The sequence below is a fragment of the Contarinia nasturtii genome, unplaced genomic scaffold (genome assembly GCF_009176525.2).
Source record: "Contarinia nasturtii isolate CC-2019 unplaced genomic scaffold, AAFC_CNas_1.1 Cnas_scaffold_129, whole genome shotgun sequence".
Taxonomy (NCBI): domain Eukaryota; kingdom Metazoa; phylum Arthropoda; class Insecta; order Diptera; family Cecidomyiidae; genus Contarinia; species Contarinia nasturtii.
The window spans coordinates 7,997,699-8,019,717 of record NW_022197486.1 but is presented as its reverse complement, the minus strand read 5'-3'; the positions used below and the strand labels follow the sequence as shown (position 1 = coordinate 8,019,717).

At 33.2% G+C, this 22,019-nt stretch overlaps 5 protein-coding genes across 14 annotated transcripts; 4 read left to right on the top strand and 1 right to left on the bottom strand.

Annotated features, from left to right (window-relative positions):
- LOC116348919 (lipase 3-like) lies at positions 1–1,997 on the top strand. The gene is made up of 8 exons (XM_031780133.1): positions 1–68; positions 123–312; positions 430–468; positions 546–719; positions 788–942; positions 1,006–1,170; positions 1,572–1,796; positions 1,854–1,997. Exons 1-8 carry the CDS (start codon positions 3–5, stop codon positions 1,995–1,997), a joined length of 1,158 nt encoding a protein of 385 aa, XP_031635993.1. The 5' UTR covers positions 1–2.
- Positions 1,998–3,320: 1,323 nt separating this feature from the next.
- LOC116339663 (alpha/beta hydrolase domain-containing protein 17B) lies at positions 3,321–10,960 on the top strand. 9 transcript variants are annotated; one of them, XM_031765716.1, is made up of 7 exons: positions 3,321–3,489; positions 5,441–6,895; positions 9,774–10,046; positions 10,148–10,296; positions 10,371–10,456; positions 10,604–10,727; positions 10,844–10,960. In XM_031765716.1, the coding sequence occupies exons 2-6, from the start codon at positions 6,621–6,623 to the stop codon at positions 10,685–10,687; spliced, it is 867 nt and encodes a 288-aa protein (XP_031621576.1). In that variant the 5' UTR covers positions 3,321–3,489; positions 5,441–6,620; the 3' UTR covers positions 10,688–10,727; positions 10,844–10,960. The 9 variants fall into 9 exon arrangements, with proteins under 9 accessions (XP_031621576.1, XP_031621582.1, XP_031621568.1 ...); XM_031765722.1 differs by having other exon boundaries at positions 3,321–3,555; XM_031765708.1 differs by having other exon boundaries at positions 3,321–3,633.
- Positions 8,178–9,552, bottom strand: LOC116339719 (isochorismatase domain-containing protein 1-like). Of its 2 annotated transcripts, none has more exons than XM_031765755.1 (2): positions 9,445–9,552; positions 8,178–9,000 (listed from the first exon to the last, which is right to left on the bottom strand). In XM_031765755.1, exons 1-2 carry the CDS (start codon positions 9,452–9,454, stop codon positions 8,378–8,380), a joined length of 633 nt encoding a protein of 210 aa, XP_031621615.1. In that variant the 5' UTR covers positions 9,455–9,552; the 3' UTR covers positions 8,178–8,377. The 2 variants fall into 2 exon arrangements, with proteins under 2 accessions (XP_031621615.1, XP_031621622.1); XM_031765762.1 differs by having other exon boundaries at positions 9,360–9,518.
- Positions 10,961–11,089: 129 nt separating the features above from the next.
- On the top strand, positions 11,090–13,633 carry LOC116339656 (serine-rich adhesin for platelets-like). Its single transcript, XM_031765672.1, has 2 exons — positions 11,090–12,354; positions 12,431–13,633. Exons 1-2 carry the CDS (start codon positions 11,119–11,121, stop codon positions 12,857–12,859), a joined length of 1,665 nt encoding a protein of 554 aa, XP_031621532.1. The 5' UTR covers positions 11,090–11,118; the 3' UTR covers positions 12,860–13,633.
- A 3,491-nt stretch (positions 13,634–17,124) lies between these two features.
- On the top strand, positions 17,125–21,563 carry LOC116347863 (flavin-containing monooxygenase FMO GS-OX-like 4). The gene is made up of 7 exons (XM_031778619.1): positions 17,125–17,293; positions 19,037–19,109; positions 19,259–19,400; positions 19,490–19,854; positions 20,497–20,888; positions 21,096–21,242; positions 21,332–21,563. Exons 2-7 carry the CDS (start codon positions 19,055–19,057, stop codon positions 21,500–21,502), a joined length of 1,272 nt encoding a protein of 423 aa, XP_031634479.1. The 5' UTR covers positions 17,125–17,293; positions 19,037–19,054; the 3' UTR covers positions 21,503–21,563.
- Positions 21,564–22,019: the final 456 nt, after the last annotated feature.

The window sequence follows — 22,019 nt, the reverse complement described above, 5'->3', positions numbered from 1 at the left end:
ATATGAAAATTCGTGCAATTTTCGTCTTATTTGTTCAGTATTTTCCTTTTTCAAAAATGGATGGTATGGTAAGTTTTTTTAAAGGGACAACTAAAAAATCGTTTTAATCTACGCATTCTAAGATTCAGAGAGTGCAAAAGGCGGGTGTTGAGATAGAGCGACATAACGTAACAACTGAAGATGGGTACATTTTGGGACTTTATCACCTCGTCCCACCAAAAATCGAAACATTCAAAAATAAGACAATGTTTTTAATGCATGGATTAGCTGCTTGCTCTCGAGATTATGTAATTTATCCAAATATTTCAATGGGTAAGTTGAATTTCAGAGGAGATTATATCCAAAATACAAGTTCCTTCGCATGAATTGGTGATTTTTTGAATAGGTAATATTGATTTTAATCTATTGATTTGATATTCGATTTTATAGCATATTATTTTGCACAGCGAGGATTTGACGTTTGGTTAGGTGTGTATTTCAAATGCATTTCATTTTTCCGCGAACCCATACAATAATTTACATCGTTTGTCATTCTCTTTGAATAGGGAATGCAAGGGGTAGCACATTCTCACGTAAACACATCACGCTTGATCCTGATCAATCAGAGTTTTGGATGTTCAGTTGGCATGAGATTGGGGTATATGATCTTCCGGCTATGATTGATTTTGTGTTAAACCAAACTAAAGAACATCAATTAACTTACGTTGGGCACTCGCAAGGTGAACTATTATATATTATGTGTATATTACATTATTATTATATTATTATTGGTGATTATGATGATTAGGTGGCACAGCAGTTACTGTTTTATTGTGCGAACGTCCTGAATACAATAAAAAATTCAGATCGGTACACTTGTTAGCCGGTGCAGTTATAATGAAGCACTCGTCATCGCTAAGATCACTGATGTTTCCTTCGGGGAATGTCATGAATGCATTGTTGGTTTGTTCAAAAAATATATTATAATATTTCCAATAAAACCTTAAATTAACCTATTTTGAGTAGGCAATAGTTGAAAAACTTGATTTAGTTGAATGGTTCAGTTATGCGGATTTTTCAAAACTATCAAAATTGATGGCAAAATTTTGTTCATCTTCGAATATTGATGAAATGTGTAAATTTTATCTCGAATTTGTAATGGGTGAAAGTGCGCCGGGCAGCTATTATGATGTAAAATATTACATTGAATGCGGATTAGAAGAAAATTGAATGTTTTTTTCTTCATTTTCTTAACAGGATATATGGATGGATGCTTTAACTATTAATCCCAACGGAGCAAGTTATAGACAATTTGTTCACTATGGGCAACTCTTAAATAGTAGTAAGTATGCAGTCTTATTTATAGATGGTAATTTAGTTTATATATAAAAAAATACATATGTCGATGGGATGGACATGGTATGTGAAGCTTGTTTATCCAGTTAAAATTGTGTAATACATAATTCAATGGAGATTAAAACAAAACCAAAAATTTGGGATGCATTTTCCACTCATACGAACTTTACTATTCAAAGCATCAAAGATTTTTCCAATCTATTTTTTTGTATTGGATTTGCGTGTTGAATCCTTAGGTGTCTAAAAGTAATTGTGACTTAATGCGTTATCATTATATTCGATTATTATTGAAATTATATTGGAGCAAATATATTTCAGAACGATTTCAAAAGTATGATTTTGGCCATTCCAAAAATGTGGCTCTGTATGGAATGTCAAAACCGCCAGAGTATAATTTGAAAAACATAAAAACAAAGTTACACATTGTCTATGGAACTAATGATAAATTGGTGGTATCAGAGGTAATTTTTTGGAAATTCTGGAAAAAGAGTTTGAAACATACAATCTGCATTTTTTAGGCGATACCGGTTCTAAGAAATGAACTTAAACGATCAGTGGTGGCCGTGGATAAAATGGAACATTTCAATCATATAGATTTTTTATATGGTAAATTAACACATTTAACACCGCCATTAATTTTAAGAGTCATGAACACTATTTAGCAAAATCTCCAACTATAAATTGAAATTCCAATTGAAATTTTTTTATTTAGTAAAACATTTTACATGGAAAATTGTTAAAAATATATTTTACTTTATGACCAAAAAATAGTAGCAATATTCTGTTAAACTTAAAGCTTGGAAGAATTTTAAGGTAAAAGACATTCTTTTCTACACTGTGATACGAAAAAATGATGGAATATCTTGATTTCGCTAAACAGTCAAATGGAATCTGCGGTTCAAAAAATGGATCTGTTCGGTGTGACAAATATCTTCGTTTATGGCACCGAGTATGGATATATATATGGCCATTGGTATAAAAGAAAATATCTGTCGCATCATACAGAACCATTTGTAGATCCGCGGATATGGATACATATGAGTGTTATCCCCATGAACCACAAGATCGGCCCTTTGGAGTAGCTCTACTACAACAAACTACGGCTTTTTGAGCCACTTCAAAAAGTTGATCGACGATTCTGGTCCGGTTTTTCCAAAAGAGCATATCAAAAGCTACAAACTGATCAATTTCAATCAAAAACGTTGGATTTGAACTTGAGATATAACGTACAAACGAGATGTTTCCAGATTTTCATACAAATTCTTGGAAAAAATATCATTCCCAAGCAAAATAATTATCCTGAGCGAATTATCCAAAAAGAAAAAAATACCGTTTGTGTGGATTAAGCTCTGGAATCTGAAAAAATAGGTCTCAGGTTGATAACTGGCGCCTTGCTTGTGTCTCAACCAAACCGAATCTTGTATCAATCAATAGTTTGTTAAAATACCAAGCCCGACAAAACGTGCAAGAATAGTTTGTCAACGCGTTTAGTTTATTTTTAAAGAAATGATTCATTATACAAAAATAACAGAAAATCGTTTAAAATATCTGTTAAATTGAATCTATTCACCAATAGAGGTCGTGAGTAGCTATTGAAAAATGTTCGTTCAATTTTTTTAAAAAGATGATTGATATTTTTCATTCTTTTTATGCATTCGGCAATTTTAAGATTGAACAAAAAATCGAATTAAAAAATATTCAAAAAATATAAGCATTTTTTCTCTCCACATTTCATAGTTTTGAGTGCAATATCTGCAGATTGATAAATCTATTCGATTTGATTGTCGCACGGCAGAATGGTTAGGAAGATTGTGTTTCTGATGTTGAGTAAACTGAAAAGCCTGTCAACGGTGCGGCTGTGAGCTGTACGTGAGCGTGTGTGTATTGTGTATGCATGTGTTTGACAGTTTTAGGGCGAGTGTGTGTTGTTTGAGTCTGTCAATGCTCATGACGGCTGAATGTATGTGTAGACATTTAGATTGCATTCTATGTGTCATGGCGTCTATCGTAATGAAACTCTCAACAGTTCACAACTCAAATAGCATAGACGGTGTGTATGAGTAAGAGTGTGTATAACGAAGAAGAAGAAAAGGCTTTTGCAAAACTGCACTTTTCAATCTGAAGCAAAGCAGTATTTTCAATTTTAAATTGCGGGTAAAGTGTTATCCTCACAACATTTCAAATCGATTGCAAAGTGTCAACAATTCAGTGAATGAAATCGTGAGCATTTTGTGTGATTTATTTTACAAAACAAAAACAAAGTACACAAAAAAAAATGATTCAGTGAAATTAAATCCGGTAATAAGTTCGGGCTGTGGTATTCCATGGTATTGTATTACATACATAACAACAATTTAAGAAGAGAAAAAACACACACATACAGAATAGGAGAACGAACAAAAAAAATTTAAAACAACAACGACGACAACAACAAACATTAGTAGAAAAGTGTATATCTTAATTGCGCTGAACAAAACGAAACAAAGAAGTGTACTCTCTCCTTCTCTCTTTCAACACTTATACAAGCACCCAAATAGAATATCTATCGAAAGAGAGAAAGAAGAATAAAGAGCCGACCAAACATAGAATCAAGCCACAACAACAACATCAAATGATACATGGTTACTATTTTTCTTCTTCTTCATCGCTCGCATCGCATTCATCATTTGAGTTTGTAACCATCGGCATTGGAATAAAATTTTGTGTCTTTGCTGTTGCTACTGCTATTGCTATTGCTGCTGGTTGATCATCATCGTCATCGTCGTCGCGCTCTTGTTTTCGCCATTGTTTAGAAATAGTTGTGCGATTTCTCGTTTATTTCGTGTTATATGTTTTGTTGGAACGCGTAAACGCTCCCTATTTTAGTATGTGAGAACTTTTGTTTCTAGTTACATTGTTTATTCGCATCGTGTTTATTATTATTATTCTGGATACACCGTGTTCTGTGCAAAAAAAATTTGTAATTAAATTATAAATTTCGCATTCACGCATGTTATGGCAGATACGTTTTGATGGTTTTCATACACAACAACAACAACAACAACAACACAAATTCTGCTTGGAATACCCATGGACATTCTTTCTCTTCCCATTCTCATTGTGTCAATTAAATAGCTAAATACACAAAACATACATACACGCGACGTGCAAATTACTTTAGACTTTTAGTTAATATTCAACAATTTAGTGCAAGGATCTTTTCAAGACTCATTAAAAAAAGAGTCGAGGCGAACCGTGTCGTGCATAGAACAAACTCTAATATATATATTTTTTTCGTTTCAAATTGAACATTTATCTATATATTTGACCAAAAAAAGTCACACATTCAACGACAAGAAATCATTTATTAGTACATGTTTTTCTTTAATATTTCAAAATAAAAGCTAAATCGAATCGCACAATCAACAACAACAACTATATATATACGAAAAGAACCACGTTTCAACTATTGTTCGTTGTATTTATGAAATTAAACAAAAAGTCGAAGTGAAAAAAGAGACAGAAAAACTCGAACACCGACCGAATTATTGTTTTAAAAAATTAATTTGTTTGATATTGGAAATATTAATTTTGTTCAGAAACAGAGTCAATATGTGCGCATTTACCTATTCTGAATTCATGTGAAACATATATGCTCACCAAGTGAATGAATGTCTAAAACAAAAACAATTTTTTGTTTCGTGTGTGAGTTGCGAACGCATTACAATGGAGTATTAATTTGATGCTGCGATAAAATTGGATTTTAAAAATTAATGTGTAACAAAGAGTTCGGAACGTTTTCGAATATTGAGCCCATTATAAACGCATAACAACCGGCAGTGCCCGTCACGATAATACAGCAATAACAACAACAAAACCACATCAGCTCAAGCAGCAATGTGAATTGAGTTTATCTCTCTCTTGCTCACTCCCTCTCTCTCACACACACACACACACACACACACTGTCTCTCTTTCATTTTCTCGGTCGGCCACTCACTTCCGCAGAAAAATACCGATAAGTCAGTGTTATTTTTAGGAGACACACCACATTTTAATATATACATATATACACATTTGACTATTCTCAACAGATGCTAATCGTTTTCGATTATTTTCATTTTCAGATTACCGACGACGACAAACAACAAACGAACAGAGAGAGAGCTGGTGAATCAAACGACAAATTGAATTCCAGTGGCATTAGCTCGAGCCAAAAACACTTTGCTTGTGAATAGGCGCGCATTTAAATGTACACACACACATACACACATACAAGCAATAAATTGACATAACGCATTAGCGAACAAAATACACACGAACAATAATATCCAGTTTTCTTTATGGACACAAGCAATAGTAAAAGTTGCCTATTATTCTTCGCATCCCACAGTCATAGAATTTTAATTCTATGTGAATCCCGGTCTTAAACGAAATATACGCCGAATAGTTCAAAAAGAAAATCAAATCCGGATCTGAATATCAATCTCACTGCCAACGTAAAAAATCGAAAGGGAAAATAAATCAAACTAAAACAACAACAATCATAAGCAGCCGCTATACGAAGAAGAATTGTTGCCTTACTTACCATCGATTTCATATGGATAGCATGAACTAAATAAATTATAGTTAGCAACATTGTAAACATCTTTTGGGGAGGTGGTGAGAAAGAGAGCGAAAAAACCACACTCACTCACAACACAACATAAAGAAAAATCGAATATCGATTTTTAATTCGCCCTTTGATGAATCTATTATAACTTTTCTGGAGCGCGTGAACCGACACATCAACACATTGTGTTAAGCCTGGTTATATTTTATGATTGCTTCTTTTCTTTTTGTTTTCAAATTCAATTTTGTGCGCTCATCATCTTCAAATACAAAACAAATACTCTGAAATGCAAATAGTGTGCGATTCATTTCAGCGATAAACATTTATTACTTCAAATCCTGTTTGAGTCGAATCTAAATCGACCGATAACATTGTGACGAAATTCATTTATAAATAAAGTCTTTTGTAATTGCCATCGCGTATCTTAAGTTATAAAAAAAAATAAAAGCATCATATACTGCCATTTGAACGGAAAGCATAAGGAACCCATTATCCTGATCAAAAAAAATTCCATTGTTGCTGCATTTGTGAGACGCTTGAAACTCAACCAGAAAACAATAACTATTCATCACACATCGAAAGACACGTCAGAGTAATATCAATAACCACAAAACCCTACCCATCAAAAAAATAAACAAACAAATCCATTCAAAATTGCTCTCAACACAGAAGAAAACCCACCAAAACGCAAAGCAATGAACGGCTTAAGCTTGAGTGAGCTATGCTGTCTGTTTTGCTGTCCACCATGTCCGGGTCGAATAGCCTCAAAATTGGCATTTCTACCGCCCGAATGCTCGTATGAATTGAAAGCAGATGAAGTGAGCTCAACAAAATTCTCAATGACATTACTGGATCGGGCCGATTGGCAATACAGCGATCGTGAAAAAGAATGTTTCGAAGCATTTTATACACGATCATCAAGGGGAAATCGCATCGCTTGCCTATTCGTACGATGCAGTGCAAATGCCAGGTAAGATAGCATGACGATTAATCAATTACATTACAGTACTAGTAAAAAAATTATATAAATAATTAAAAAAAAAAAAACATAATAATAATCGAATTTTTTACGCGTCATTAGAAAGCGAATTGTAATGCGCTGTTAGAGCAGAGCATTTGTTAGACTGATGGCGCAAAAAACCGTTTTTAGAACAAGAATCACACACACACATACAAATTGAAACGCAAGTGACGGCTATGGTAATGGCTGTATTTTATCCATCCAGAGCTTCTGTTAGATAAACAACACTTGGATCGATAATTACGTCCAACTACTTCTCTCTCACTCACTCACTTCACCTCCTTATCTTTTCATCTCTCGTTCGCTCTGTGTGCACTTATTTTTTTCACTTACATATAAATCGGAACATTTCATCCCCTCAACCAACGGAAGAGATGTGAACCACTTACATGAAAAATGAAATTTTAAATGCAATTTGTATGGAAACACGTCGCGTGTTGCATCCAATCTACGCGCACTGTGTCTAATGAAAGAGAGAGTTATATGCACAGAGTGTGCATCACACAGATTTTATAGTGTTGTTGTCACAGTGGCCGTTTGTGTTGATGCTGCTGCTGCTATGCTACTATTGCAATGTGGTGCGAGCCAAATGCATATACACACACAAAATGTATTACAATTTGATATGTTAGTTGACATAGAATTGTGCAAAGGCATATTGTTCAAGTCATCATTAATACACTTCATCAACATGTAATTTATATATATGGAGCATGCACTTAATGTGATTAATATTTAGGCAAGTGCAATTGTACACGTCTCATGGAACGTTTGAAATGATTTGTTGTGTGAATTGTAGATGTATTGATTAACGTCATGGCTCATTCATCAAATAAGTTCGCTTTAAGCAGCCAAGTCGTGAGAACGATAGAAAAATTATCTTACACATAAACACACTAAGTGGAAACATCTGTGTGAAAATGGCATTGGTGCAATCCACTCCCTTTCTCTCTCTCTCTCTCTCTCTCTTTCTCTGCCACTATGTATTGCGCGGCTTAATATAATCGAAATACAACCGGCTGCCACATTTGCATACATCATTCGCATATTTATGCATCTGGCTTGCTCCACAATTTATAACTCAATGTGATTAAGCCATATGGTCGAACGACGTATTCATCATCGATTTTCTGTCCTCAATTGAGACTTTGACTCTTGTTTTTCACATTAAATTTCAAACGCTCCCACTCCACTTTCCTATGAGAACAAAAAATCAAATCCAATATACATGTTTCTTTAATAATGTCTTGTCACCGCTTTATGAAAGCGTATGATTTTTAATCAACCGCTTTATTTTTATTCATCAATTTTTCATTTCGCATCAACCAAATTATTACATGAAAAAAAATGATAAGATTATAACCTTAACCAAATTGAGGTGAATGATAAAACATTTTTTTTCTGTTCCAAATACTTTATCTGTCGGTGTTATTAAAATTGTTCGGTTGTTAAATCGGCAAGGCCACTTTCAACTGATTTATCACGGACTAACGATCGAATTTCGGAAAATTTCGGATGATTTTTTCCACCCAACAATTTGAATATGACATTTTCGCTGGTTGTTACAAAACATCCAATTTGACGAAGCCGTTGAAATGCTAAATATCGATCTTCAGCTGATCTTGATGTCGTACAATCGGCAACAATATGCACATCATAATCGTTGTACAATAAATCGATGGCCGTTTGTTCGATGCATATATGTGTCTCAAGGCCAAATAGAATAATACTTTCTACATTATTTAAATTCGTAATTGATTTGTGCAGTGTTGGATCCTTCATCATACTAAATTCAAATTTGGGATACACACCGATTGCATGTGAAATACATAGTTCTGGCGCCGTTTTTCCCAATTTCACGGGATTTTGTTCAGACACAATTAAATCAATATTGAGCTGTGCACCGCATGATAATAACTTTTGTGCATTTGTTATAATTGCCGGAAAGTAATTTGCCACCAAACGAAATTTATCCTGTAAATCGCACAAAAGGAAAAGCGTCGATTTGGTTTCTAAACGACCCAATGTTGAACGTAATGCCATTTCATCAAAATCTATTTTAAATTAAAAAAAATACGAACAAAACCATTAGCTAGGGCAGATAATTTTCTAAAGAAGGAACAAAACAGACATGCATAGCCAATTCTTATCGTCTGACTTTAAACCGGTTTGTTTTTGCTAAATTAAACAAATTAAAAAAAAAAACAAAAAGCTATCACTGCTCTATGCCATTCGAGACAGGCGAAATTGAATCCGATAAACACAGCACTTTTATATCAATGTTAACTGCATTCGGGACAAACCATTAAGGTATCGATAGAGCGAAAAAAAAACACACAACACACATTCTGTGAAATGACTCATTCTGTAAAGCATTTTGCGTGTCACAATATGCTTCTATGTTTATATTTACCGTAAAAGGTCGTTTGCACGGAATGGTATTTGTTTATTTTGGATTTTATTTCGGTTCGACGCAAAGCCAAAAACAAAGTACAAACCACTTAACATCGACAGCAATTAATCTTAGATATGATAAAAGTCTCCGCTGTCAACCAAAATGTGTGTACACATTGGAAATTGAAGAAGAAGCTATAAATGTCAGTTTTTGATGTGATCGCTTCAATGATACACGAAAATGTGAGGTTATATCGGTATTTCAATTTTGAATAAATATTGACAGTTAAATAGAATTGATTTAACAATGAACGTTTATTTGGCCATTCGATGAAATAAATTTTCATTTCAATTTATCCTTTTAGCATGATAGTCCATCATTTTTGAAAACGGAATTAATAATTTTCGATTTTTTTTTATATTTATATTTCAGATTCACGCTACTCTTTTCACATGGGAATGCCGTTGATTTGGGCCAAATGACAAGCTTTTTCGTAGGTTTAGGTCAACGCATAAATTGCAATATATTTAGTTATGATTATTCGGGCTATGGAATGAGCACTGGCAAACCAACCGAAAAGAATTTATATGCTGATATTGATGCCGCATGGCATGCATTACGCACTCGTTACGGCATCAGTCCCGAAAATATCATTTTGTACGGTCAAAGTATAGGTACTGTGCCAACAGTTGATTTAGCAAGCAGGTAAATATATAACACACGCTCTCTTTCCCATTGACATTTTGTTTATTTATCGGTGTGTTTTTCTTTCTTTTTCGTTGTTTATTTTATCGCAATGAAATTAGATACGAAGTTGGAGCTGTAATACTTCATTCACCGTTGATGTCTGGTATGCGTGTCGCATTTCCAGCAACACGACGAACGTGGTTCTTTGATGCATTCCCTAGTATTGATAAGGTACCGAAGGTGACATCACCTGTACTAGTGATTCATGGTAAGTACATAGTAGTTTTGTTTTTCTGTAATAAATATTGTTTTATTTTCAAAATAAATCGATTGTAATTCCAGGGACAGAGGATGAGGTCATTGATTTCTCGCACGGTCTCACGATCTACGAAAAATGTCCACGTGCTGTTGAACCACTTTGGGTTGAGGTAAATGGAAACACATTGATATGAATGGCATAAAATGAAATGTCATTTTAAAATTTCAATAAAATTCCATTGAAAATGAAAATAAACCGATCAATGCGGTATCAATAATAATCAATTTTATATTTTTTGTTTGTTTTTATTAAATAGGGCGCTGGACACAATGACGTTGAAATGTACACGCAATATTTAGAGAGATTAAAGCAATTTGTATCCGTCGAACTCATCAACTGACAGCAACTGAACTCTGATGTTAGCGCTCAAGATGCTTCAGGTGAGCTACTTATCGATTTGACATATAGTTTTTTTTTGTAAATTTACCTGGATTGGTTTGTTTTCTTTCAATTTGAAGTAAATATATAATTTTTTGCTATGTGTGTTCATTTGCAGGCGATGACATACTTAACGCTTCGATTACAATTAGTTCAACAACCACAAATAACTCGACTACTGAAAAACTTCTTTAGCATAAGGGGTCCGGCATTTGTGCCGACCCACAATCAGCGAATCAACAACAACAACAACAATCACCAAATGAGGCAAAAGCAAAACAAACCTCATCATCGTCATCATCATCAACAAATGCACCAAAAAAACATGATTCAGCTGTGGGTAAACTCGGTACGAATGACCTGGACCAAAACAATGTAAAATCCACAAAACCAATGAACACTAATAAAACAGACAGTTTGAATGGTGTTGTTAAATCAACAACAAAAAAACATGAAAAGGGCAAAGATCATGCAATATCACATAAATGCCGGTGTGCGGCTTCATCGAAATCATCATCATCGTCGACACGAACTGCATCGACTTCGAACACCGCTACTGCCACTACAACTGCCACGACTGCCACCACCATCACCAACACCACAAATCTATTGCGTAACTTAAAAGATGTGCCGGTTCGTGAATATGAGAAATTATCACCGATTCCGTTGGCATCAGTGCACAAGACCAAATCATCCGATACAAATTCGCTGAATGAAAAAGTTTGCAGTCCAAAAGCGACAAATCATAATGGTAATTCAAGTAGCGAAACATCGTTGAAACAAAAATCAGAATCATTCAAAACAATCATGTCAATGAAGACATTGACGACCAATGATTCAAAAGATTCATCATCGTCTACGTCAAAACCGGATGATGTGCTGATTTTGCGAATTGGCGGTTTGGAAAAGAGTGCACGTCGTTTATCATCGCTCAGTATAAATCGTGACAATGGTGAAAAATCAAAAGCCAAAATAAAAGTGCGTACGAAAACTGATCCGCATCCAATATCATCGTCACAAAAATTACGTGATTTCACATCGTCGGACACATTAACAACAGTCTTCACCAGTACGCACAGCTCAAGCAAATGCAATTGCAGCAGTTGTAAATCAATGTCTTCAAGCGTATCACATTCAGACAATCATAATAAAACAAAATCAGTTGGTACACAACATGATGCAAACAATGCATACGATCCGTGGATTCGACAAAACGACACCAAATCCACTGTGTTAAAATCAACTAGCTCAAAATCATCAACAACATCATCATCATCATCATCACATCTCACACAAAAATTGGCCAACACAAATGCCAAAGTAATTGTCATTACCGATGATTTTAAGAAAAAAGCACTTAATCAAGAGATATTTGTTGATACAAAGCGAAAAATGTTGCGCTATATGAAAGCAAACAAAATGACCAATTCATCACGTTCAATGGACGATGACACCGAAACCGATGAACCAACTAAAATCGATAAACAAAAAGCAATATCTAAATCAGTGGACAATGTATCGCAACTATCGACCGAATTGGATCAACTGGACAATGTTGGATCGGTTGAGCTGATCTTCATTTCCGATGAATATCTTAACAAAGTCGTCAAACCAGATGTTATCATTTTGGTAAGTTTCACATTTTTTTTTGCTTTGATTAAAAAAAAATTGGAAGCAATAATGGAAAATTCTCTTTTTTTCACAGAAAAACAATTCCAAACAGATGAATGAATATACGAATCGTAAGTCAAAGCAATCGAGCTTAGGTGGTAAGACATCAAATAATTCGCATGTTGCCGAAAATGGTCAATCGACAAAAAAATCAAATGTGGATGATGTGCCACGACGTAAATCATCCTTGCCCATAACGAAAAATGTCAATGCCACCGTAGGCGCGCAAAATAAATGCAACGACAATGGAAATAATGGCATTGTAAGTGATAACGAAGCGGTAAATGGCAATACATCAAATTGTAAGCATGCCAAATTGAATCGTCAAAGTAGTGGTGAGACTTCGATCGATGACGTCAATAATAAATTAACATCACATGCATTTCAATCGTACGATGAACAAGAGCATCTTGAAAGCAAAGAAATTCAATCGCCCACAACCGAAGATATACCAACTGCTTAATTTTGATGGTGATGTCGAAATGCATTTCAAATCATGAAATATCAACACTTTTATCAATAGTCATTATCCGAACAAAAATACACACAATATTTTTTACATTATTTTTTTTCGTTAGGTAAAATTCATTTGTAAACTGTCTGTTTTATGTGTGGATTTGTTGACAACTACAAGAAAAATGCATCCGCATAATAATGTTATGTATTTTATTATTGTTTTGTGATTTTTGTTCAACAGCGTCCATGTTGTTCGATTTAAGTTTTTTTTGTTCTTTTTTCTCTCTTTTTTTCCTTTGATCGTTATGAAAATAAGTTTTTGTCCCATGTATTTCATTTTTCCGTAAATATCATCATAATTATTATCATCGTTATCGTCGTAGATTCTGATAAAATTAAAAGAAACGAGATAGATAGAAAGAGAGAGAGTATTTGCATTTTGTTCCATATAAAAATGATGAATATAGAAGAAGAAGAAAAAAATTGGGAAAAAAAACCATAAAACTACAGTCCTAAGGATATTATTATTGAAGACGTATTGAATTATAAATAGGGTATGAGTGATAAAATATATGAATGGAATCAAATGAACAGAATTAAAAAAAAATCAAATAAAATTATGAAAGTATATAGGGAATGAAAATCCAAAAGACTTTGTTAATACTGTTAATATTTTATTGGCACTAGTTGAATAAAAGAAAATGATGAAAGAAAATAAATAACAAAACAACTACAAAATGATAAATGAAATATACTTATCGAAATTTTATACTTTGTAACATTTGTTTCGTCTTTATTATTTTTTTTTAAATGTCACTACATCCATACACACACACACACACTCTAACTGTCGGTGTATGTGTGACTTGAAACACTTTGGTTATTTTGTATTTTATTTGATATGACAAAAAATTGATTTATTATCGTATTAATTGTATATTTCCCTCCCCCATCATAACAAAATTGTATGATCTAATGATAATTACATTAAAATAACTACCTTCCGTGCAGAATTCAATTCGATGCAAAAATGAAGAAAAAAAAACTAACGAAAAAATCAAAAACGACAAAAAATGTTTCTCTCAACAAGCAAACAAAAAAAAAAAAAAATATAAGAATATTAATATTACAGTATAAATTCGCAAGCGTGTAGTAGTGGTTTTTTATACAAATTGAAGAGGATGAAAAAAATTGTTGCTCTCGAAACATTGAAATAAAACTGAAAAAAATGTACCAATTATATAGAGCATTTGCATTTAAACGAATAATCTAAATGTATCATCATCGTTTATTTGATCACGTTGAACTGTTTTTTTTTAACAGGTACATAGTGTCCTATGAATGATTGCAAATGGTGAAACATGAACTTTTTTAAAAGAAAAAAAAATCAACTGTTGTATGACGCATTTTTGTTTTTCTGTGTGAATAAATTTGTGAATGTGGATGGAAAACAGGATTCGTTACGTGATGATAACGTTTTAATTAAGACTGAGCAATTGAATGATATAACATTGAAATCGTTTGTGTTAGATAGAATTTTTGGAAGACTTGAAGATGAAGTTAAGAAAATGGACACCCCGGATACACATACCGAACCGACTTAATCGACCGATTGTTCAATTTCGAGACCAAAGCGGTCCACATTTTGTGTTGTCGTCTCTTCATTGCGCAATATTCATGTGTTTTTTATAATTTCGTCTCGAATTTATACTGTAATTATAAGCATTTCCGAACAAAAATATATTTTAAAATTCGATGGAAATCGTAAAACATTCGCCGAACAAAAAGAAAATGAAACTACATTACACTCTCTTTTTTTCCACGCATAATCATCGTTGTATACACACAATCAGTACAAATGAAAATAATTTTTGCGGTTCCGTTTTTTCTCTGAACGGGCGACGATATCGAAACATATAATAGTTTTCATGGATTTTTTTCCATCTCTTTTTTTTGTTCATTACTTTTTTTTAGAAAAAATCTTATACGCTGAAAGCAGCATTTTCATGCAACCACAATGTGGTGCACCGGTATTTTATGCCCTACATTTGGTGTTCGATTTGATTTTCAAATAGTTCCTGTATTCGAATATGCAACTGCATTTTCATGCGACTTTAAAACAGTACAAAAAAAAATCCAAGAAAAACCATACGAGCCCGTCGGTTGATACAATAGATTCAACATTTTGTGATTGCGTGTAAAAAAAACCCAAACAATCTACAAGTTCGTACGTTATATATTTAGTGCGTTTTGAACTTGACATGAGGTTTTTTTTGGAATAGTACGTTTGGCGAAAGGAAAACTACAAATTCTACATACGCCCACAGAGAGACAGACAGACATTCAAGAAATTCACTATTAATTATTATGAAAATAAAACCAGAAAACAGTAGCTCTATCGAATATATCGACAACTCCATTTAGGTGTAAATGTATGTTAAAATACGTGAAACAAAACAAAAACATGAAAAACAAAACCAATTATGTCACACACTCGTAAAAAACAAAATACGATTTTATGAACAAACAAATAAAATATAAAAAAAAAATGATTGAAAAAGAAATTGTTTTATTATTCATCTAGGAGGAGGTGTCTTCTCATATAGTGGCAGCTTCTGTGGACAACATTGTTTTTTTGAATTCATATCAACCGTTTTTCGTACTAATTTTGATTAACATATTCACATGATCGTGGACGATTCTGGAAACTGATAAACTTGAAATGTTTTCTATGCCTCTATACTGATCACAAACAGTATATAGCAAATGATTACACACATTTTTTTGCCCCCCCCTGACACCATGACTATCATATAGTTTAACGATTATATTACTATTGCCATCCCATTTATTATAAATTGATGTTATTGTGTTCTACAGTGATTTTTTTTCAATTCGAATGAAATAAAACGGTAGTAATTTGGCTGACGCAAATTTCATGTGAATAAACTAATGTAAATGATAATTTCATATGAACGTTTTTTCCCATTATTCATTTATGTAATTCCTTTTATGTGTTACAGAATGTTGTGTTTGTCATGCACATTCGGAGAAGTCGGTGTTATGAGTGAGAAGAAAGAAAGAAAGAGGCAGCTAAATAGAATATATAGAGAAAGTTAAAAAAAAAGATTATGCTAAACAAATCTTTTGAAAATTAGAACATCACAAAAAATAAGATGACGAAAGGGCAAAAAACAACTCTGTTTACACACGTTTGTGCTCATTATTTGGTCATTTTCTTGATATTGTTTCACAAGATTGATAAAGAAAATTTGATTAAATTTCCTTTTCGGAGCATCTCATTTTTCAACAAGAGTTTTTGGCGGTGTATTATTATTTATTATTATTATTTAGAATAATGAGTTTTATTAAGACCTTATGGTTTTATACCATGTATTTTCTTCGAAAAATGTGTAAATTTAATTGCTTTATGATAAATGCCAATGACCTACTGCACTTAACATTGGTAACATCCGCAATTTTTTTTGTCTTTTCCCCATTTGAAGTGTGTCTGAATGTATTTTGATGATAATGACAGTTCTTAAGAAGGCATATCCGTTCTGAAAAATATTTTCAACAAGTATATCATCAAATTGTTATTGTTCAACATTTCCGACATCGTATATTTTATCGTTAAATCCCATTATCAGTAACTTTAATGTCAGAGCTCGTGCACCCCTTCTCTGTGTCCACGTCATTATCACGTCTTCGAAGGAGCAAATATATAAACGTATTTTGCACAAATAAACTAATCAAATATATGTATGTCAACATTTACGGCTTAGAACTTAATATTGATAAAAGTGTGCGGCAAACAAACAAATATCCCAAACAAAATCAAATGAATTTCATCTTGTGATTTTTTCGAGCGAATAATAAAAACAACACTTGTGTGTTTTTGTTTTATTGTTTTTATTTAAGCTTTTCAGTGTGCCAAACAATTGTCTTTGGCACGTTTGGCCGTTGCCCATTCAATTGTCGTTTAATGACGATTGTTTTTGTTGTTTATTTTTCCAATCAAAAATATTTTTTCGGCGGGAAACAGAGAGTGCGTGCAAAAGGAAGAAACCGTCCCCGATAAGAGACTCAAACTCAAAGAGTCATATATTTTAACACAATCAATTGCTCTTTACAATTTCAAATATATATATATATTTTGACGTAGACGATCTGATCGGTTGTAGAAAGTATTCGTTGCACGGAAATCAGTACTTGAAGGTTTCACAAACAACATACACAGTGTGTGTATGACACACTCTGTCCCCCGTTTTCCGGTAAACAATTCGCTCGGTTCTCTGTCTATATAAGACTCATCAATGACTGACATCCACAAATTGAATGAAACGTGGCAGTGAATGTGCTTAAATTTTAAGGAGTTGCAAGGGTATTTTGTGTGTGAGAAAGAAAAACTGCAGACAAAGTTTTCTTATTCTAAAGTACGGTGAGTGCAATTGGTGATTTGTTTAAAACTTGTTTTCTCTTATGGTGGGAACGCTGAGAAAATCTGTTATTGCAAAAATTCGATCAAATCATTGTAGTATTTGTGTGTGTGTGTTTTTTTTTTTTGGTTCAGTAGCCGCACGTTTCGTTTACATCATTTCATGTATTATGTACGCAGGCCAAAGGCGCGAAATAGATTTTTTTTTCTTTAATTTTTTTCATTCATAACAAACGGAAATTCACAAAAAAGGCACTTGAGAAAAGTGTTAATAATTTGTAAGATAAGCGTGTAGACAGCAGAAAAAAACTGCAGTAATTATGATAAGAAAGAGGCAGATGAGCATATTAAAAAAAACTGAAGTATTATCGTTCGACACTAAAAAAACTATTTTTACAAATTGGTTTTTAGATTTTTTGTGCGTACATGATATCAAATGTAATTAATGTTTTTTTCTTTTAAAAAGTATTTAATCTGACATTTTCGCACAGTTGGAAATGTGAGTCATGACATTTTGCACGTTTTTTTAAAAGTATATATAATATTTTTGGTGTTTGGTTTTTTCGTACAAAGTTCAGATCTTTTTTCGGTACAATACGTCACACTGCATACAAATCTTTTAATAAACAAATAATAATCGAGAAAATATTTTTAAAATAAATACATGCTTGAGAGCATTCCATGACAACAAAGTATCGAACGTTTTTTTTGTACTTAGAGTTTAATTTCTTCGACAAAATAAGGTCGACGGGGTCAATGTGAGGACAATGCTGGATACAGTCTGTTCGTTTTTTCCACAAAATTTACACGTTGTTAGTGCACTAAGGATCTGTTGAAAATGGACCCAAATAATCCATACTCACGTGTAGCAGAATAGGTCCTGAACGTATTTTTCGGGCATTTAAATGACAGCATGCACTTGTGTGTCGCTCTCTCTCTATTCACACGGTATTATCTCAGCCATTGCATAGAATGCATTTTTTGCTGCGCTTTTGCTTGATCCAAAATGACCTCATTTATTACATTTGATTACTTCAAAGCGAAACAAAAAATTGTCCACCTTCATATCATATGTTGCGCCGTTTCAATTTCTGATACGCACATTTTTTGCGCTTCAGCCTTGATTCGCTTCAATGAATTTGTTTTTTCTAGCTTCAATTTAAATTTAGTGATGATAATTGAGAAATTTATGGCAAACAAAAAAACCAAACAGTAAAAGAAATACTAATATTGAAATGAGCGAGATTTGTGTTCGAATTAGTGGTTGATTGATAACAAGGAAGCAAAAAAGAACTTGATCTGAACGGCTGCTTGTTGTTTTTCTATATGAAATATTTGCGTGAACTGTTTTTTTTTGTCTCTTCTTCACATCAATTAAATTGTGGCTTATGACAACGTGCTCAACATACAATGTTGTCGTCGTCGTCGTCCATAGCGCGACAGATGACCGCTTATCATTAAACTCATTGAAAATGATGTGCAAGTCTGATCTTATTACATTATAGACTTACGGCAAATGTACAACCGTTTTTTGCGCATTTTCTCACATGAATGAGACTGTTTTTTGCGTCGGGCACTGGAAAAATCTCCGATTGCTTTATATTTGAAATTGATCAATGCCAAAAAATCAGTTTCATTCTGAAATTACAGTCGTTAACACGTATATATTTTTTTTGTTGTTGAACCGCACGCGAGAAATTCAATAAATTGTTGATTGTGTATTGTTTTCTTTATTGTTTGTTATAGTTGAACAAGTTTTTAAAAATGAAAATGATGAATATTGCTGTTATCGGTGCAGGAACAGCTGGTCTGTGTGCAGGTAATTTTTGATAATTTCATAAATATTTGTTCGTGATATTTTCCATTTTAAAATGATGCCCAGTCAATTAGGTTGAGCATTATGAAATTCATGTAAAAATTACTGATATCAGTGTTCGTGCGTATTATGTTCTTTTTGTCTGTTTGCAGCTAAAACGGCGCTTCAATCTGGTTGCGGAGTAACCGTTTTCGAACGAGCCAAACAAGTTGGCGGCACATGGGTGTATGACGATAAAGTGGGCAAAGATGAATATGGTCTTGATGTGCATACCTCGATGTATCAAGGCTTACAGTACGTTACCGAAAACCAACATTTATTCGCTTAGTATTGAAATAATAATCGGAAAATTGTGTTTGTTTTGTTATTTTATACAATTATAGCACGAATTTACCAAAAGAGTTGATGGGATATCCAGATTTTCCAATTCCGGATCAAAAGAAATCATACATACCACAAAAGGATATGCTCACGTTTTTGGAATTGTATGCGCAAAAATTTAATGTGTACGAACACATTAAATTTGAACATTACGTGGTTCGTGTACGACCGTATGGTGATGACGATCAATGGGAAATAATCGTGCGTGACCTTCCAAATAACACATACGATACGTATATATTTGATGCGATTATTGTATGTAATGGCCATTATCATACGCCAGTTGTGCCAAAATATCCCGGTAAAGAGATCTATAAGGGTCAGCAAATCCATTCACATGACTTTCGATGTTCCATTCCATTCAAAGGTGAGACAGATAGCTGTTGGTAATAAAAGAAAAATACCGATAGTCACAACTGAAATATGGGTGCATGTGTGCGATTGTGTGAGATTTTTTCGATTTCATATTAGCAAATATACACAAAGTAATCTAAGCATGTCGCTTTTCATCCGCATCTTAGTTTGGCAATCACTAAAATGGAATGGAAAACCAAACATTTTTGATAATGAACTCATGCTCTCATTTTCTGTAGAGGCGATACGCTTCATAATATCTCAAAAACAGCTGAAAATATAATAAGCAAAATTCTGAAAAGAAACATGTTTGACGATTATTTCGATGTTGCTTCGTAATCAGTGTTTTAAATCAGTGATATAGATACAAATATGAAGTTTTCTAAACGTAACGAAATATAAGTATGGAAGAAATATGACGGGTTGATGAGGAAGCATATTTAGATGCTGATAAAATGAATACGTGTGTGTGTGTCGATTACATAGATGCAGCTTTACTGCCTATATTCAATTTGATTGATAAAATGACATGAGATTTCTAACATTTTCTTTTTTAAATTTCCAATTCAATTTGTTTATTGATTTAATTTTTTTTCTTATTTATGTGCATGTCGTTCCCGGCACATTATCTGATGCAATAATAACACATACACAGATCAAGATGTTCTTGTGATTGGAGCTGGACCATCCGGCATGGACTTGGCAAATGAAATGTCAAAAGTTGCAAAGCGTGTAACGCTCAGTCATCATCAGAATCCGGAACCAAAGACTGTATTTCGATCAAATGTTGATATGAGACCGGACGTGGAACGGCTTACAGAAAATGGTGTTGTATTTGTTGATGGCACCGAACAAAACTATTCGGTTTTAATGTATTGCACCGGATACAAATATACATTCCCCTTTTTGAGCATCGATTGTGGTATTTCCGTTGATGATAACTACGTGCAACCACTTTACAAGCACTGTATCAACATCAATCACCCAACGATGGCACTAATCGGTGTCCCGTTTTACGTTTGCGCTTCGCAAATGTTTGATTTGCAGGTGAGAGAAAAAGAGAACGGTTGTTTTGATTTTTTTTTTCTTTTGAAATGTATTTGCTTGTTATCTAGTTTCCATTTCATTTCATGTCCAACCAATCAAGTCAAGCGTGTCATTTGAAGTCTTGACTAATGCACTATTGTTTTACAAAGTATTGATCAATGTTATTCAATCGGTTTTCTATTTCTGTCGTTTTTCATTCATCTACAGGTTCGATTTGTGATGAAATTCTTTTCGAGACAAAAAAAATTGCCATCCAAAGAGGAAATGTTAAAAGACACAAACGATGAAATGGAAGAGCGCTTTTCCACGATGGGATTGAAAAAACGTCAAGCACACATGATGGGACCAGTTCAAGTGAGTTGTATTATAATTTTTGAGTTTTCATTGCAGCCGGCAGAAAAAACATATTTATATAAATCCGTTTTCGTTTGTGCACTTTTCAGAACAATTATTACGATGATTTGTCAAGCACGGCAGGCATTGAAAATCTAAGACCAGTCATTACTAAAATGCACAATGATAGTTCCGAACGATTTTTGGACGATTTGACGAGTTTCCGCAAAGATGTCTATCGAATCATTGATGACGATACTTTTATCAAAATCAAAGGTTAAATTCCGACACGCTGTATCTATTTACATTTTCATAAAATGACATTTTAACCTTAGTACAAGACATTAACTACTGTTTTCAATTTATGCATATGATTTTAAGGCTTTTTTTTTTTCAAATGTACCATAGTAAAGTGATGTGGTTTATTTAATTTATAATAAAAACAACAAAAAATAACTGTTGTTTTCCATTTACGATGGAAATTCTACACGAAAGAAAAAAACAACGATATCTTGTTAGTAAATCTTATTTGAACAAACGAAATAGTTTTTGTAAATATTATTATTATCATACTTAAGATTATCGTTTTGTTTTTAAAATTATATCTTAATACTATTTAATCAACAAATAAATATGATTTTATCAATCTAAAAGAAATCGAGCAATGTGCTTTTATTTATTTAGAAACTGTTTTTCCAATTGTTCGGTTGCTGTTTGAAAGGTGATACCATAATATTTTTAATTGTTTAATATCAATTTAGTAAAATAATAAATTTATAACTTAACTCCATAATGACC

Coding starts and splice junctions, on each gene's coding strand:
- LOC116339656 (XM_031765672.1), top strand. CDS start 11,119: ATGAACACTAATAAAACAGACAGTTTGAATGGTGTTGTTAAATCAACA. Junction 12,355..12,430: donor AACCAGATGTTATCATTTTG/GTAAGTTTCACA, acceptor TTTTTTTCACAG/AAAAACAATTCCAAACAGAT.
- LOC116339663 (XM_031765716.1), top strand. CDS start 6,621: ATGAACGGCTTAAGCTTGAGTGAGCTATGCTGTCTGTTTTGCTGTCCA. Junction 10,047..10,147: donor ACAGTTGATTTAGCAAGCAG/GTAAATATATAA, acceptor CAATGAAATTAG/ATACGAAGTTGGAGCTGTAA. Junction 10,457..10,603: donor TTGAACCACTTTGGGTTGAG/GTAAATGGAAAC, acceptor TTTATTAAATAG/GGCGCTGGACACAATGACGT.
- LOC116348919 (XM_031780133.1), top strand. CDS start 3: ATGAAAATTCGTGCAATTTTCGTCTTATTTGTTCAGTATTTTCCTTTT. Junction 943..1,005: donor ATGTCATGAATGCATTGTTG/GTTTGTTCAAAA, acceptor TATTTTGAGTAG/GCAATAGTTGAAAAACTTGA. Junction 1,171..1,571: donor CGCCGGGCAGCTATTATGAT/GTAAAATATTAC, acceptor TTGAATCCTTAG/GTGTCTAAAAGTAATTGTGA.
- LOC116347863 (XM_031778619.1), top strand. CDS start 19,055: ATGAAAATGATGAATATTGCTGTTATCGGTGCAGGAACAGCTGGTCTG. Junction 19,855..20,496: donor ATGTTCCATTCCATTCAAAG/GTGAGACAGATA, acceptor ACACATACACAG/ATCAAGATGTTCTTGTGATT. Junction 21,243..21,331: donor ACATGATGGGACCAGTTCAA/GTGAGTTGTATT, acceptor TGCACTTTTCAG/AACAATTATTACGATGATTT.